Below are 19,974 nucleotides of genomic sequence, written 5' to 3' on the forward strand. Positions count from 1 at the left end.
AGAAGTCAAATTTGATAAAAAAAATTTAAAGTGTAAAATAGTCCAGTGACTACTGTAAAGCAAGAAGTATGACTTAACTTTTTGTAATATTTTGGTTTGACGAAATACAAGAGTATTTTTCATCATTCAAAACGTTTTTTTTTTTCTAATCTTATTTACATCATTTGCTGTTACCTGCTAGACACACACTATCCAAAATACATTTTTTAAAATAATATGATTGATCAAGAGAAGCTGACCACAGTAGATGTTTAATTTTATTTTCTTGGACAATTACTTTTTTTTTTATGTTAGCAAACAGTCATTTCTTTTAGCTTGAATTACAATGTGGCAGTTCATGTATTTAACAAGTGCAGGCCAATATGGAGAATGTTTGAAAGGGGGTTCTAATTTGTGGGATCAAAAGCCAACACATATTGTGCAAAGCAATGCTATGGGGGGTTTGGGGGCATGTAACTACTTCAAGCCAAAAAATGCTAATGCTTTATCAGAAGAATGTAGACATTAAATACCATAAGCAGCTGTGCTATAACCACAAATGAAATTTCAACAACACAGGATCAATATCTCATTATACACCGACTGATTAAAACATTCTCAAGCAGTGACATCACCAAGGCAGTTGAAACACAGAGAATAAAGCTACTTATTGAGATCAAAGACAAGTTATTATTGTAAAAAAAAAGGACACTCAGATATTATATAAACATTTTACAGCCCTATTCAATTTATTCTTAATCAGGCTTTGCACTCAACTCTTGGAAGCATGCAAATGTAACCATGTATTACAAGCAAACCAGCAGATAAATTGGAAAGATACTGAACTATTAGCCTCACCAGTTGCCTAGGAAAAGTCCTTTTAAAATTATCTCACCAACAACCTACCCACTGTACTGGAAATGACTAACAAACTAGTTGAAATTCAAAATGAATAATAGGTTACTCAAACAAACCACAGATAATTTAATCTGGCTCACAAAAACAATTTTGGGATAGTTTGAATAAAAATTATTTCACAATTGACTGTCTTCTTGACACAGAAAGAGCCTTCAATAGTATTTGGATAATGGTTTTTTGTTTCAAATGTCACAAACAATACTATATTCTCAGGAAAGACAACAAGACCTAGCTGTTTAAGAATTGGAATATATTTTAATATATTGAAATCACAATTACATATTTCTTTGCTGATGACACTTGCTACAGTACTGTCCAAACACACTGACCATTTGTTTGTTTTACTGTAAAGCTAAACAACGTGCTACATGCACTCTGTTCACGGTGGGGAGTTGAACCCCAGATTTTAATGCTGCAAGTCTGTAAAATTAGGGGACCACACTGGCTGTCGCACAGAGAAAATATTTTCTTTCATAAAAGATTTAATCAGAGTATTCACAATGAAAAAAACAAAGATTAAATGGACAACAACTGCCTAGTTCAGAGTGATACTTGTAGAGAAATTCTTGATCCTGACACAATTCTTGGAGGGCCATGATATGCAGGCACATCAGACTTTTCTAACTTTCTATAGTAATACAGAATGTTTTTAAAACTTATTTGTTGTTTAGTTCCACACTATCATGGTGACAACATGTGGTCTAGAGAGCTGATAACATTATTTTGTTGTAGTTGCTTGATTATGATGTTGACTGAATATGACAGTTGACTGTCAGGGAACAATGACCATGAGATGTCACTGTCTACTGGATAAACAATGCAAGTTTACATTATGGATCAGCATAACCAGCAGGAAGGATCTGCTCTTTTCTGGAAGATCTACATGTTCAGTGTTAAAGAATTTGGTCTCTAGAGAAAGAAAGCAACACAAACTAAAGGGAAGAAGGACTGTTGACTTATCCATTGTTGGTACACATGCTAGTATTATTTTTATCGTTTAAATAAAGATTTTGCTTGTTTGTTCAAAACTTGTCCAGCTTATACACTTGATTCAAAGAGACTGTTTTCGTTTTTGGGAGATACCCATGACCAAATTTTCTTGAGGCAAAAACTTGCATAAACGTTTCAACAAAAATGTTTACAACTAATATTCCATTCATATTTGACCACTTACAGAATGAAATTTTCAAAAATGTCTAAAGAATTCTTGGAAATGAAAAATATACCAGTTTTAGTTTCAGAAATTGTTTCAAACCTGCCACAATCATCCCAGACTATATAAGAAAATCACCCTAAATACATTTTCACACAAAAAATAATATTTTATTAATTAAACCACCATTTTCCACACAGACACTGATTTCAAATTGTCACACTAAAAAGAAATAATACTTTTACACAATGACAAGATTGTAATTTTTAAATACTGAGTGCATATAGGATGAAACACCATTGTTACGGTAAAAATAACAAAGTTAAATTGGTTTACACTTTGTAAAAATACCATAATTTCACAGCAAAAAAAAGTAAAAAAAATGGAGAGAGAGAGAGAAAAGAAACAACAGCAATGAGCAGCAGTAATGCTTTGTTTACAAATTTTTACACAGCACAGAAGGATAACAATGAATAACTTCTCCTGGAGAAATAAAACACGTAATGCTCTCTTAAAGAGTAATTAAGAACATCTTGTGAGAATCATGCTGAGAAAAAGCCTGTGATTTACTTAACAGTTGATAATATAAACTGCATGATCAGGCCAAAGTTCACATATTTTAACTGTTACTATTTATTATATCTATATAAAGATAAGGTAATTTTTAAAGGACATTAAGAGTGATAAACATCTTAAAGCTTTATAATAAATTCAATATTACACAAACTAAACAAATTTACTTTACAGGTTGGCAAACACTCTGCAGATACTATCAAGGAACTATGTAAAGATTTTTTTTACCAAACCATTTGAACCTTTTGACAATTTATATATTTCTTCTTTCTGTGTTTCCAAAATATAAAATGGAAGAACCTAATTCCAAGAGTTTATCATACTTTAGTATGGCTTTAGTTGGTTACACTAATGAATTGTATGTTACGAGACAGAAGAAAACACAATTATGACACAAAACCTTCAAGGAAAAATCGCAAATGTTTAGCAACACTTATCAAGTATCAAACACATTTTAAGTATATCAATACCGAGTACGAGTACTTCAAAGTATGGATTTTTGATTATATTTTGGTTCATAAAAATAAACTTAACTTACAGGGTGACTCGCATATCAAAGCACACTTTCATATATGATTTAACCAAATCAACATAAAAAAAAAACTTTCATAAACGTCACGCTCACAACAAATCTTTTAAATGAAAATACAAAATTGTGTAATGTACTGGAAAACATACTAATTTTTTAAACCATAAAATGCAAACACTTGTTTATATTTTATATTACGAGTTCACTGACAAAATATAGTTTTCGTAAATTCACAATAAGAAAAAAACTACAGTTTTTCTTATACATAACCAGGGCCAGATTAAGTGTAGGGTTGTAAGAACAAGAAACCATGGCTGCTAGAAAGTCATGATCCCAAGCCATTCAAAATATTTGGGACACGTTACATTTTTTAATGCACCTAAATATTAACAAGCTTGGAAGTTGTTTGAACCATTACCTTAGTGTTAAAATATATAAGCACTTCTCCCGTTAATAGCACTCGAGAAAAACGTGTCCTCTGTATACAGTATAATGTCTGGCTGTTTTTGACTACAAGCATTTTTGGTTTACTTCAATCATATGCAGATTGTCATAAACTTGCATGAGAATCCTTTTTTTTTCTTCTAGCTTGGCTCCAGGCCCTTTGTTTCCTTAATCTGGCCCTGTACATAACCCAACAGAACATAATTTGGTAAGTTTATCTGGATCATATGGTTGCTTAACAATGTAATCTAGAGTTTCCATTCACCTGAAACTTTCAGTAGCGATATTATAGAACTGAACTACTTGAACTGACACAAAAATGTTTTAAAGTTTCTGAAAGAAGTGAAAACTGACAAGAGAAACATTTAAAATTAATTAATAGGTTGAACAATTGCAAAGTTTTTGTATATTTTCCAATTTATATTTAAAAAAGAATGACGTTTTGAGCTAGTGCTTTTCATCAGATCATACAGTTTACAACAAAGGTGCATTTGTTTGTCTGAATTATCTAGGGAATCCTGTTAATTGTTCTGTCACATTTTTATTTTGTACATATGATTCCCCGTTTCTTTTTGTACCACAACACAAAAACCATAATAAAAAAACATACAAAACATTAAAGCTATATTGTAATAATATCAAATGAGGAAAAATGTTTTACATCCTCCACCCAAAAATCTCATACAACCACATCAGTAGAAGTTAGAAGGGAACTAAACCTGTCAGTTCTATCATTTTTTAAATTATCTAAAAATACTTGTATTTTCAAAAGCTCCATTTCCAGTTATAATGATTTTGTAACTCAACAATTAAGAACCATTTTTTTAAATTTCCACCCAACATAATAAATGAAAGTGTCACAAAATACATTTAAGCACAAAAGTACTCACTTTCAAATAGTCCTAAAATACACTTTGGTGCATCTTAACCATTTTCTTTATTTTTTTCCTTCTTCATAATAAAGAACTTACATACAAATATATACAATAATTCCTACAACATATTCTAAAGACAACTAGTTTTGGCTATTACATATTAGAGGTTCATACTTACAAGTATTCAATTTATAAATCAGCTAGGCACACTATCATATTGGAGAGAAGGAACTAAATTTCTTCACAACACGTATTAAGAAAATACTTATAAGTATTACCCGTTTGCCATGAATAGCTCCTTTATACCACACAGAGGGAGTTAAAAGAAACTTAATACTAGGAATATAGACTCAATTTTATTACTTATCTCTGGTCATTACTATGATATGCAAGAAATTTACCCACTATATTTCTGGAACAATGAAATTTTTATCATTTCAGAGAAAAGAGGCATGAAAGTTGCAATAAATTCTAAGCATATATGTCATACAAACATGTAGAATAAAAGAATTGTTTTTACAAATAAAAGTTAAAAAAATAATAGGTGAAACAGATTTTGAAGGAGCATTTAAATGTGCATGTATAAGTTTTTTTTTTCAAAAACGAAAAAGGATAATTATGATAAACTATATAAAAATATGTTAATCCTAGTTTCTGATGAAAGCATTTTGTTTTTTCAATTGGCAATACAAAACAGTAAAATTTAAAAACCAAATGAATACACAGTACATTTTGCAAAAATGTCATAAAAATATATGTTAAGTTATTAAACTGTTGAATTGGAAATTATGACATAATTTTTAAATTTAGGGTTAATAAATCATTTAACATTGCACTGTTTTCTCTGTATTGCTTAATACCTTGCATTGGAAATTTTCTTCAGTATGGTAAAAGACATTTGTCTCTGCATTAAAGTTTTATGGTTATCTAATGTAGTATTATGGAGAATACATTGTTGTTATTATCTAACTTCTCTTGAAAAGATGTTTATATGCTAAAGCATGTCTAAAATGAATTATTCAATAGTAAGTTTAAGTGCTTGAAATTTTGAAAATGTAATTTTACAAGTAATGTAAGAGATTAAGAAACTGTGTACGATGTTGTTTGTGAAATAAGCTTGTATATACTTTGGCACTGACATAGATGTAGTGCTCGTAGTAAAACAAAAACAATTGGCATATTAAAACTGTAAATACAGGCAGGGGCTTTTCACCCCTAAAATGTTATATTAATATCTACGTGGAAGTTTAATATAATGGCTTTCCCACTGGTAAATCATGAATATGCACTTACTTTCCATATATTACCATAAGATGACATAAAAATTCCTTTGCAGCTTTCACTTCTCTAAATCCTTCCTCTTGTTCTTCTCTTTATCAACCATTACTCAACTTTTTGTATTTGAAAATTCTTTTCTGTTTATTTTACAGTATCATTTATCAAGCATATGTAAATCTTTCTTCTAGCTTTCAATCCTTATTTTATTATACACGTTTAAATTTTTTTATACCTAAACTACCCTAATCTAAATCTTTATATTGATCTACGTATTCTTAGTCAACATTTTTAAATCTCTAATATCACCCCATCTTCACTTCCTTCTACTGTTTATTACAGAAATATATTTTTCACTCTGTCTACTAACTAACAATTCTTCCCTTAAACTTTCATGTATTCTACTACCGATAAGACTATCTTCTCTATTTTTTATCTCCTTACTCTATCACACATTTTCAATCTCTTTAATATCAAACAATCTTGCATTGATCATCTATATATACCTACATCCTTCAATTTCTATACTATCTACCAATATTTATTTTCTTCCTTCTGTTCTTAACTTATCTTATATTTATCAATGTACTTCTCCTTGAATGACTTTTATGTTCCTTCTACCCTAATCTAGTATGAATATGTATTTTTCTTCAATTTCCTGCTATAAACCAATTGTTTTGATTATTCTTATATTTTTATAAAATAAGCATCTAATCTTTCTACAGTCACATCCACCATTAAACTAACATGCACCATTTAAATCTTCCTTCTCCTTGCCTATTCTTTCATTTACTCATCCAATTTCTCATCTTTATTTAGTATTTGGCTACAGTTTTCTCTCTGCTAATCACAGGGTTTGGGTTTATTATCCTAAACATCTTATTCTGAAGTTAATTTTTCTGATGATAATGGGTTCCTTAATTCACTGTTTCTTATGTCAAACTAATGAAAATTCAAGAAAGATATAAGCACAAATTCAAGTACTTTACCCACATATATGTTACTTAATCCAATTATTTTGATGTGGTATAGAAATTAATTGAACTAATACTGTTGGATCAAATATAAATAAAGCTAGACAAACAAAGGCTTTTTTATAAAGTAAGATCAATATTTCGAAAATTACTTGTATATTGTAGTATGAATACTCATACAATTATTGGGTAACTAAACAACGAATATTGTGCAATATAAATGTTTATTTGTGCATTAATTTAAATGTTATATTCACTTTTTTATATTTCTTGAATCCAATAAATATTCTAGGGTTCTTTTTTAGTTTTTATGAGTTCATTAAATTCTAAATGCTCATTAAATAAAACTATGATTGTATTATCCAAACTTAGAAAGTTAGTATGTTCATTTTATAATCATACAAAACAGAATAGGAAAAACTAAAGATGGAAACTTCTAGCTGACAAAAAAGTCTGTGCGCTATATGAACATCAAATCATACATGCATTTTTACCTAATTACAATTATATTCTCAAATAAACCAAAAACTGATGAGCGACAGTCTTTCAGAGATAACTTATACATATAATGTAGTTTCATGTATAGTTTTGATCACCCAGTAAAAAAATTAACAGTTTTAAGCAAATGTATTAGAAAAATAATAAACACTGAAAAAACCCTCTAGCTACTGAATTGGACATAAATTAATTCTTGATAAGTATTTCTATATGAAATAAAATCCAAACCACAAAACAGTGATAGTTTTTGTATCTCTTTTAAAAGGTTAAGTGTTAGATATGAAGACAACAGTCATTAAATGATTCATGAAAAAAGCTACTTATTAAGAGAAAGTATAAAACAATAACAGAGTCTGAAGATTATCTTACTACAGTGACACTGATTATTTTAATACACAGATTTTTAATATACTAGAACTATCATTGCAGATGTACTTATTAAGAATACATTTATTTTGGATGATATTCCTGTATGCAAGTGTTTCTTTGGAAACATGCAACACAATTTTATGAATGGTATGAAATCAGAATATTGATGTATCCATTTCTTAGGATTTTAGATAAATAATAATAACTCGATAAATAAAACATTACACCTTGAGAATTACTCAACTACAAAAACACTGTTAGATTATGAAGCACCTGTATAAGTTTATGTATACTGATTTCAAATATATTGAGTCGTATATAATGATTCATATCAAACTTTAATCGCCTATGAACACACTCATTGGAATTATAAGAATATGCTGGAAAACTTAAAAAATACAGATGTATTTTTATATTAAAGTTAGTTGGCCCTAGCTTACATATAAATGTCAAAGTTTAAACAAGGTTTAACAAAAAAAAAAAATCCTAAAGAATTAAAAGATATGGGAAATACTATTTGGCAAAATGATTTTTAAATCTTTCTTAATCTAAATACTAAAAAAATCCTTAAATTTATATTTAAGGTATACAAATTCAAAATCCTGTTATCTTTCACAAACAATATATTAACTGTTTTTGTTGTATTTTAGAACAGAAGCCAGTCAGTCGTTCCTAAAAGTGCTTGCACTGCACTGATTGAGTTGAGCCAATAACAATAAAATAGCTTTAAACAGTAATTCTAGAACATAAATTTATATTCTACATTTCTCCCAAAATAGATTAATTCAAAGAAAGATTGCAAATTCTAGGCCTCACATATTGAGAAAGTTGTCTCTTATCTCTCACTTTAACTCTTTCCTCCCTTCTAGATTTTAGTTATATTACATTCTAAAATAATAAGTATTTTCTGCAGTTTTAAGGAATGCATTATTATAATGAACAACTTAAAAGTGTTGAACTTATGGTCATATACATACGTATTTATTAGTTTTATCACAGCGATGAAATTAACACAGGCATTAACCTACCATCGGAATTCTCTTAGGCACGAAGTTTTCCAACTGCTACTGGTGATTTCCTTACTGATTGATAAGTAATGAGGAATTAAAGCTTTTGATTAATTTCGTCTGGGTGGAATGTGTAATTCTATTAATTGGGAGACATAATTTTTAAATTAAATTAGTCTTTTGATATGTGATTTATTATAGTAGTTCATGCTTTTGTTATCACAAAAAATGTAAATTCATTCATCATTCTGATACTCAATGCTACCTTAGAACTTCTAAACGATTAAGACAGATTTTGTTTTAAAAACACAAACGAAGTTTCTATATACGACAAGGACTGAATGTATTCTGTAACAGATTACTAGGAAATCATCTATCCAAGTCTTTGGTTGAGACTCTTGGAGAAAACATGAATTAACGTTTTTTTTTTTTATACACATTTTTAGCCTAATGAAGAGTGCACATAAAAGCAATTAAATGAATCTATTTCTTCTACGTTATTTTTTTCTGAACTCTGCACCTTTATGTATCTGAATATGAATGTTTTCACATAATACTGACATTTTAATAGATCACCTAATAATGTTTCAAGTAACTTACGAGATAAGCGAAATCATGAGAGTTATGGCACTGAATATAGAGTAATGTTAGATAACATATATATTCTATCACATGTATCATAATTACTATCTATGTGGAAAATGATGCCAAATACTTACTAATTGTATTTAAACATCACTATTTATTATATATATATATATATATATAGCACCACAAGTCATGTTTTTCTTTCTTTTTGCAATAATGAAGCTAACTCAGTTATCTTGTTACAATAACATGTAAAATATATAAATATTAATAGCAAGATTGGGAATATTTTGGCTTATCAACCTTAATTTCTCTGTGGAGGCATAATGTATGATGCAAATTTTTTGTTAATTAGGGTATGTATTCCCTGGGGTTGACTGTAGCAGTCTGTACGATACTGTGCTACATTGGAAAATAGGAAAGAAAAGTAGTGTTCTACATTAACATTAAGCTTTATGGCTTTATAAAACAGTATTTATACAACCATACAACACAGAATTACGTTTACTGAAACCTTGTCATTTTTCATTCAATATTTTTACAGGTTTTGGTATTTAGAATTATTTTAGCATCTCTTTGTGTTTATTTATATGTGTGATGGTTTTTTCCATTTTAACATAAAAAAAAAATCTGTAAGTTTTATTTTCCATCTTTTAGATTGGCAAGAAAAATGCTTCCTTTCATTTTGATGTACATACAAAGATTCAAAGATATATCAAAAACATTTGTTTCTGATTATGCTTCTACCTGATAACAAAAACCTGTCTAATATGAGGTTTTGAACAACACATACACAACACAGAATTCAAAGTTGCAACTAGTTATAAATGAAAACAAACTACAATCAGCATTCTATGTGACTCTTAGATGTCACTCCCTTGGTGGACTGTTACTGTTGGCACTTGTATGCATTATACGAGTCTGTTTTTTTTTTTTCTTATTGTAGTTTATTCCATGATTTTAAACTGTTGTAGAATGTTAATTTCAACTCTTGCATATGGTATGGTAGTTATATTCTCGATAAACCTGATGCAGCAAAATGTGAGGAAAAAATATTTACTCTGATGATCAGTTATAGTTATTATGAGTTTAAAATGTTACCTGTTCTTTTCTATGCATTCTGATCACAGGAAAGTTCTGGTAGTACGATTGTTATACATCTTAATTCATATTTCAAAATGTTTTCCCACAAAATAAAATGGACAATACATTAAAAATATATAGTTCTAAAATATGTAAACTAGATACTATGTATGACATAAAAAGGCATGTGTAAATGTTATCTTTCTTCTACCACACTTTCACAATTATTTAAAAATCAGGTGCACAACCTTAGCTAAATGTTTATAATACAGGTAAGCTGGGAATCCTGAGAATTTATTAATTCTTTAAGTACTAACGGAAATGTGAAAGATAAAAACTGTGAAAGCAATCAACATTCTACAACATTATTTCTGAACATCATTTAGTCTGACAAGAGAAGCTAATCAAAACGTATTTTTACAATAAGTGACAAAAATGTATCAATATCACACCTTCATTAAAAAAAAAATCTTTTGAAGTGTTTGCCACAAATGAAATGTTACCTTCTGAAACTGGAAAATACTTGCTAAGTTTATCTAGAGTTTGTTCAGAGTAAGTAAGATTACCCTTAACTACAAGTATTTGTTTGTTCTTTCTAACATCACAAGCAATAAAGTTAGTCATTTCTGAGTGCAACTGCTTACAAACAAACATACATGTATTGAGTCAGCTAACAATTTTGAAACAAACCTTTAATATGCAGAAGTTGCTTAACCTGAAATAATTCACTAAAAATGCAATATTTAGTTACAGTTTAAGACATTTTTTTTTGTATAAATATTATACAATAAAAAAACGTTTTATCTAAACATTAAAAATAATTTCATATCATTAGGATTGAGATTTTTACCAACACAATTTTGTTAAAATGCCTCAATAGAATACACTTATGAAACACTTGCCTTACATTTTTATTTCTTTTACAGTTTTTTTGGCAAATTAACAAAATGGTAAATCACTGAAATATTTTACCAAAATACTAATACCAATTAATTATTTTTTTATAGAAACATTAATAAATTTAACATGTGAATGTACGAAAGTAGTTGTTTTTATGCTGTACTCAGTAAATTTTAATCTTGTTTAGTCATACACAATCATTTTAAATATTCTATCTTCATTCACTATAATATTATTATGATTCGTTAGCTGGAATACACAAGTATACTATCTGGGTTATCTAAAAGATTAACAAAAAAGTATATCTTGAGCAAAAAACACTAAACTATAAAGACTAGGTTATATAAAAAAAAAACAATAAAAAATAAGTTTCATGCTTGATTCACATTTAATGTAGTTGTTTTTCTAGATTTTGTTCATATTGATAGACTCTAGTGGTAATATGTTCTCTCATTAGTAATAACCATTTAAAAAAGGAACATTATCTTGACTAAAATACATGAAAAATACTAATTTTAAAACAAAAATAAAAAGCAATAACAACTGTAAATTTATAACTATTCCAACCTAAACCATAATTTCAACAAAATGTCATTATATTTGTAAAGATATTACACACAAGTTAATATCATAGTTTGTAGTTTATTCATAATTCAGTAAAGCAAACTATCTGTCGCTACTTAACTGGTAATAATAGGCTTTCATTCCTTAAAATCAGGAATAGAATATTTGTGAAAAATTTTTCACTTACCCTTTCCAATAACATTTCTCTAAACTAATAATTCTAAGTTGATTAAATTTTTGTTCATTTGATACTTATGCAAAGCAACACAAGGGATATCTACATTAGCCATTCTTAATTTCAAACTGACAGACTAGATGGAAGGCAGCTAGTCAACAGCACTCAGTGCTAACTCTAGTCAAAAAGTGGGATTTCACTAACATCATGCATTATATATTGTGACAATGTTGTCGCACTGTTACACATTAATGGTGAATATATATACACACATATATATATATTAATGGATTTTACTAATGCACAACTATTCAGCAACATTGTAAAAACATCATGTGTTAGCTGGATATAAGTTCACAGTTCAGCATGCTAACCACTAGGACAACTCTTGTCTACTTCACTTTCGTACATGTTTGTCTAAAAAATGCAAATTTCTTGGATAATTTAAGGAACCACAATAATTACGAGGGTTACTCACTTCCTAGTATTAATAAATGTTTCATAAATACATTAACATTTATATTATCATAAAGATAGTATCAACTTGTCAGTAGTTCGTTTTTCAAGTTAAACAACTTGGCTCAAGCCAGGGTATCCAGGAAAGCTTTATTAAGCCTCTTATATGATAAATTTATGTATTAATCATGTTCATACACGTATTCTTTTGAACAGTTTGGCATGTTATGCACATATTCTTTCAGATCAAGTATTTATCTTAATGTTAATAATGTTGGTGCTCCCATCCTTACGAAAAATAGTTATGAAACACAAGTATCACATATTGTCTCATCTGTCAATACCAATAATTGAAATTAGCATTATTTAGAAAGAAATGGGAAAAACACAATTTCTCCTTAATGTTTCCAAATTTCTTCTAAATATCTTTTTACAAGTAAAAATCTTTATTAATATGTTATGAAATTAGTTACTTAAAAACTTACGTAATGCTTGCACTTCCTAACTTACTACCTACAATCTTCAAAAAAGATTTAATTTCTGTGGTTTAAGAGAAAACAAAATTAATCACAACATGTCACAAAAATAATGATATATAATTTTTCACTTCCAATGAGGTAGCCAAAGGTGGGTCTTAGCAACATTAAAAAAAATAATTCTTCATCCAATAATTGGAATATATTACTTCATTTGTTATCAGATGAAAACCATAAATAAATATCTTCATACAAAGATATTGGGACAAAAACTACACTTGAAAGGATGAGAGCTACACTTATTATAAGAACCCCAGATATGCAGGAATATATGCAAAACTCATTTTATTGGCAGTGTATTCAAGTATTGAAATCAGAAGTAATGAACATATACGAGTATTTGCGTTTCTTCCCATACTGGCAGTGTACCATGAGCTCTGACCCATCATTAAGCAAATCTTCTAAATAATGAAAAGAAAAATCCTTCCAAAGAAAAGGGCAAGTGAAGAATGATTCATCTACTGATAATTTCAATATTGTTTTCTAACATAAAAAGTTAGAGATGTTTCAAAATGCAGTTCTAAATGAGCATGGTACGTTAGTCATAGAATGTAAGCACATACTAATACGATCAACTATTCACAATTATGGATTGCTTTTAATACAACACCAGCTTTTAGCATAAACGTATGTAATATCTTTCTCAAATTCTGACACTACATTCCAACAGCTACAGATTCTGATACACTGTTTTTTACGATGTATACGTGACATGCATTTTGGTCATCACTCAACAGCATATCAACTTCAAAAAAAACAATGTAACGTACTTCTATGTGGCATATTTGATTTCAGTTAGCCTGTAGCAGGACTTTGTACAGAAGACTGGTTACTTTTCATAGGGGTTATAGGACTAAGTAAATGTTGCTGAAGAGTTGGGGAAATAGGAGGAAGCTTTATAGTGGGTAAGGACATGGAAGGAGTCTGAGGGGTAGGAGGCAAGTTGCTATGTAAAGCTAAAGTATGTTGTTTACTAACAGAATTGTCTGGCGTATGTGGCCGAGTCTCTCCCACCATCTGCAGAAGTGGTGTAATACTTCTTTCAGGCTGATCCTGGGGAGTTTCTGTAGGACTGATGGAAGAAGTTACAGATTCTGTCATGTTGGATATAGCTGGGGTGTGGTTAGGACGAATTGCCTCACAAATCATTGCAAATCCAGTTGTGCTGTCTGCTTTCCTTTGAACTACCAAATTAGCACAATCCTTCTTAATTTCATTACCTGCATGTACCTCTCCATTTCTTAAACACTGATGAAGGATCAATGCTTTCTGTGGACTTGCTGCTGGAGAAGTTTCTTGACCGGTAGGATGCTGGGCAGACTGGACAATTTGTTTGACCTTTGAACTTGCACCTGTTATAGTGTTGATGCTTTGAAGTACATGACTTTGTGTAATTACTGTGGCTGCTTGGACTGACTGACCTTGGGTTAGTAGAGCTAGGGTGGCAGGGCTGTTGACCATTGCTGTTAGGGATCTTTCCTTTGTGAGAGGAGAAACTGTGGACGTAGTCGATAAGCCTGTATGATGCATTAAACTGTGGTTTTTCAAACCCTGGGATGTCATGTATGTTTTACCACATTGGCACTTGTAAATCTTCTTAGGTCTGAGATAGAGAAGATGACAAATAAACATATAAAATACAATAATACACACACACGCACATATACTCTCTCTTCACAGATGAGTCAAACGTAATCATGGACTATTCTTACAAACTACCGTACAAATGCCTTTCTAAGAAGATGAATGAAATATTATTATGAAAATGAGACTAATCATTATTTTTGTTAAAATCTCTATTGAGTATGTATAAAATTCATTTATATTAAACCACAGCACAGTGTTTATGTGTTTGTGTGCAACTAGAAACCATGAAAAACAGCCTTTAGTATGCGAATCTTTTAAAAGTGAAATTCTTTATAAAATTCATTATGATCTCATCACTTAGATTATAAAAATAAAATGTAATGGGAGCGAGTAAGGTTTCTAAATGAAGCTTATAACAGGATTATGCAACAAACACAATGATACATGTGCAAGACAGACCATAGCGAGGTTATCCAGATTTCATATAATATTTAACAAAGAACAAAACAAAAAAAGAGTGCAACACAACCTACTCTGCTATAAAAATTGTTTGGTGACACATATGCATACTAGACCATAAATATGATATGTGGGCTATATAGAAACAATACTGTATAGTGGCATTAAAGTTCATAATGGTAATAGAAATTAAAAAGTATTGTGTTGCTAAATGAAGACTTCTTACCATGATACAGTGAAATAACGTACAGGGTGATTATAAAGTCATTAGTATTGGAAATAGTTTGTTGATTGTACCACGTAACACATACAGGTGAAATATTTTGCACACATGCTTAAGAAATCACAATAAAGTGCATTACACTAGTTTCTCAAAATGACCACTAGGGGTGACACTAGAGCAACTGTTCAATGTAGCCATCATTAATTGTGGTTACTACATTCATCCTGACAATGGTGTTGAATACTGTAATACATAACATCTTGATAGAAATCAACCAAAGTTATAATTTTCATTCGCTGAAAATGTATTTCTGACAGGTACTTACTTATACTCGCGTATATAGCAATTCTTGTTCAGTGCTGCCCTCTATTTGCCAAAATTTTTTTGCACGCCACAAGCTTTTCACTTCCATGCAACCTTCGAATTACATGATTTAACTAATTCTTGCATACAAATTATCATGCAACAAAACTTCAACCAATAGTAGTGCTTCGTAACTCACGTGACTCCCTCTGCTATTCCACCTAACTATCACTTCTAGTTTAGGCAGAAACATAAGCACTGGTTGATAATGGGGAGAAAAGGTGGGAAGTGTGAGCAAAAGGAAGTACCTGTCGGAAATACTACATTTTCAATGTAGGAAAATTATAAGTTCCGACAAGGTACCTTACTTCCACTTATATACATAGCTAGAATCCCACATTGAATAGGTGGACGAACTAGTACAAGAGAGAAAGTAGAAGCATCAGAAGGACACCCTAACAAGTGAACCCTCTAATAAGAGGATTATACATGGGAGACTGCACCACTTCTGTACCAGATATACTCTTTGCCCAGATGTGGAAAAGGTGTGACAGATCCGGAGGAAAAATTGTGAGGAACACATCCCAATGGGAGAGAAAACAGTTGGACAGTGATCCTAACTACAATATAATATAATTTCAATCTCCCTGGTGAACAGAATGTGGGTATAATAAGGGATGTGTCCCAAAGTGTAGGGCGGCTAAGGCATGATGGACCGTAGCCAGCAAGTCAACTGCATCCAAACCTTGACCACTGGGAACCGACATCCAGGCAGGGGTACGAAAGAGGATCATACTGTCTTCACCTCAAGTTCAGCCGACCGGACGGAGAAATACCACCACCAATCTGAAAACAGGGCACATGTTAAAAGAGTGAAATAACATACATATATATCCCACTCAAATCAAACAGACCGGAACTAACGTCCTCGGCAGAAAGACATCGAGGGGGTAGTGCAAGATGAAGAAGTGAAGCAACCAACAATTGCACCCACTGTGACCCACAACATTGGGGTAGTGCACTCGAGGTAAATTGATTGAGGGACCAGGGACACCCTGAACATGTGTGAGGACCTACGTTGATTGGTTCAGCTCTAAATACAAAACCCAACTGCTGGGAACTGATATCCATGTGGAGGTAGGATGAGAAATCTCAATAGAAGGGGTGAACTGCATTTATGTTGGTACACTACATGTGTGAGTACATCATGTTGATTGGTTCAACTTTAAATCCAAAACTCAACCCTGAGAACCAAATCTATGTGGGGGTAGGATGAGGGATTCCAATCATTTGACAGCACACTCCAAAGCTACAACATCCCCTCGGAGAAACCCGTGCAGAGATGGAGCATCCATTTGGAGAACATCTCATCATCTACACCAGCGGACCACCACCACCCTACTCTCAACTGATTGGAATCTTCATTGTTTATATCGTGTATCCCTCATTCAGGTGGATACCTCCATGGTCCACCACCTCAACGGCTTGGAACTGGAAAGTGGTAAGGTCTCTCTTACTCCACTGGAAGAAACGGTGAGGGAGCAAATGTGGTAAACCATGAAACCCTATGGGCAGTAATCCCCTTTAGCATTACCCATAAAATCCATGAGTTAGTACAGTCTGGAACAAGCATATTTATGAAGCAAAGATATCGTGAGAAATAACCTACGAGCAATCTTGTGGAATACCTCATCTCCAGTTTATGTGATTATAATGAACAGTATGCATTTTGTAGCCATGAAAGTTATGAAAGTGAAGTCAACATGGCCTTACAGTGCTGGTTTTAGTACAATTCTAAGTGACTGAAGTATACCTGGACAAGCACCACTTGCCACAGAGAGTGATCCTGGTCAAAACATGGGACAGGCTCCTGAAAAATCTAACCTATATAAAAGCCAGTACATGTCAAGTCACACTTGATTTCTTGAAATAGGAGGAGTCATAAAAGCCAAAATATATTTCTCCAGATAGAATAGTTCAATTACTGTCTACCCTCTATGATTTTAGTGAAGGAGGTGCAAGGGGCCCACGGGTGGGGGTGTTGTAAAACCTTATAAAGTGTAGTGAGTGTTGGTATGATAAACCTAAAGTAAACATGTAGTGTGGGATAACCTAGCCAACAGTCAAGCATAAAATTTACCCTGAAAGGAAAAATATAAATTCAATTTTAAACTTAAATCGTTTCTGAATTAAGCTATTTTCTGCTATATCATTAACATTTTAAATAAACAACAAACCTCTTTAACCAACGGAGACTCTAAATTAAGAAACCAACAAATATTTTTCCAGTTTTGTTGTCTATACATTTCATTTAAAACTTTCAGTACATAGATTAACAACAATATTAGGTTATACTTTTGTTGCTAAGCAACATGACATAAATGCCATTGTTGGAACGTAGTGTTACTAAAATGCACTGGCTTTTTAATTTATTAGTTGTTAATCTAACTAATTTTTACCAAAAATTATTCTATGAATATGCCATGAATTCATTTCATGAATGCTCTTAATTTTGTTTGACTCACAAAGGAATTTACCAACGTTTGACTGCCTCGACTGCACTTTTCTGCCTCTTTATTGGTCAAGTTTGATTTCGCAAAATTTATTTCAGTTAGCTAAGAAATGTGAGGTTAGGGTATACTATGGGGTGGGGTTGTTAGTACTTGCTTAATCACTTTTGATGAGCTATACACTAGTAAATGATCATATTTTTCATAGATATAACCAGCCACTCCACCAGGATTTTGTTGGGGGAGGGGGCTAGCTGCTTGACTATCAAAATTTTCAATATTTTTTGTATTTATTTATTTGCATAAAGCTAGAGAAATTCAGGGAATAAGCCTTTGAAAGGTAGTAAACAAATGACATAAATAGATATTTCTGCAGAAAAATGGCATGAGATGTTAAGTAGTGAATCAAGGAACATAATAGAATGTTAAAAGAAGCATAAACATTTTCTATCTTTTGTTTATAGGGGTGACTAGCCACCCCCTCTAGCAGAGCCCCTGTATAATTAACCTAAAAATAAAAGTTATTTAACCAAATTGTCTGAAAACAATACAAAATTTTGTTCACGATATTGATATAATGATAAGGTGTCTGTAAGTGAAATGTTACAGTAATAACTGTATATAGACTGATATAAGCTGCAAAAATTCAAGACATAACAGAGTTGAAAATAAATTGTCAATAATGTTTAGGACATTCAGCACATATCCCAAGATTAAGCAAACTAACTTCATATTGTTTTGTCAGTTATAACAATATTACTATGTACTGAACACTAACATACGATATTTCAATGATTTCATAGTATGAAGGTCAATGGCTAATACCTAATGATGTTTTATGGGACAATAAACAAGCTAATTTTATATTATAGCATCCTCAATAAGTATTATATTATTATCTATGTATTTGAATGTTAATATATGAAAATGAAGGATAATGTACAAGGACAGGATAAATCTCATGTGCAGTCATAGCACAGTAGTGCTTACCGGTATTAATTTTTATAATACGGAACATTTAAGTTCATTATCTCCCAAAGTGGGACATTCTTGCGTCCCCCCTAAAGCTTCTGGGGGGGGGGGCAGTGGGACAGGCAGCTCAAAAATAGGACTGTCCCACCAAAATCAGGATGTCTGGTCATATTAGTCTAATGTTATGCTATTTTTTCACCCGGAGTTTCAAGGTTATGGCTACCTCTCTCTGGCATCTAGTTTAGATATGAAATCTCCAAGGGTTATGAACTTTTGTTAAAATTCTTATAAGTTTATTGTTATTTATAATGTAAAATGAAAATGAGTAGAATTTAGAAAAAAAAAGCATTATTGAAATTAACTGTAAAGTCGTGTGACACGCTGTTCCTGCTCCAAGAGTATTAGAGAGCATAATCGACACAGGTGCCAAAACAATCTCGTTGACATTTTTACAGTGCTCAAAATACTTTCAGTTTCTTTCAGTCGTGGATTGCATTCATGTGTGTAGTGAAATAAACATATGTATAAGATGTTATGTGTTGAAGAAAACAAGATATTTAACCTAATTATCGATTTATCCGTAAGATGAACTATAGGTAAACCTAACATAAAAGACACTTGTTAAGCCTAATTGAACAGTGCAGGACAAAGTATATCACTAAGCTCTAATTGAAAAATCCTAACCTAACAATAATACGTACAATATCGGAAGGAGGAGTTTGTGCAGACTCTGGCTCCAGGAGTCCACCCAAACAAAGTTAATATGAAGGATAAAATATAAATAATAACAAAAATGAAACAGATGTTATACTGTAAAATTAAGTGTGTATTGACAATAACATACGTATGAAATAGTAACTACTGATAATAATATTAACAGTAAAAATATTCAAAAACCATAACAGTATAACGCCTTATCTTTCCAAAGTCAGCAGACCATATTTCAAAATGTGTGGGCCCCAAACTTGAGTCAAGGCTTGATGAAGGTCAGCTCATTGGATGATTAATCTCCCGACGAAGTAAA

At 31.2% G+C, this 19,974-nt stretch overlaps 1 protein-coding gene across 2 annotated transcripts in view; it reads right to left on the minus strand.

Annotated features, from left to right (window-relative positions):
* Window positions 1–1,116: 1,116 nt before the first annotated feature.
* LOC111088621 (juxtaposed with another zinc finger protein 1-like) overlaps window positions 1,117–19,974 on the minus strand; it is a 42,333-nt gene continuing 23,475 nt past the window's right edge. The window contains exons 6-7 of one of the 2 annotated variants that reach the window (XM_022399276.1): window positions 13,875–14,499; window positions 1,117–1,806 (exon numbers count right to left, since the gene is read on the minus strand). In XM_022399276.1, the coding sequence (XP_022254984.1) occupies window positions 1,777–1,806; window positions 13,875–14,499 (655 nt within the window). In that variant the 3' untranslated portion in view covers window positions 1,117–1,776. Of the gene's footprint in view, window positions 1,807–11,018; window positions 14,500–19,974 lie in introns of those variants that run through there. The other variant, XM_022399275.1, reaches the window with a different exon arrangement.

This window comes from Limulus polyphemus, unplaced genomic scaffold (assembly GCF_000517525.1).
Source record: "Limulus polyphemus unplaced genomic scaffold, Limulus_polyphemus-2.1.2 Scaffold4136, whole genome shotgun sequence".
NCBI classification, from domain to species: Eukaryota; Metazoa; Arthropoda; class Merostomata; order Xiphosura; family Limulidae; genus Limulus; species Limulus polyphemus.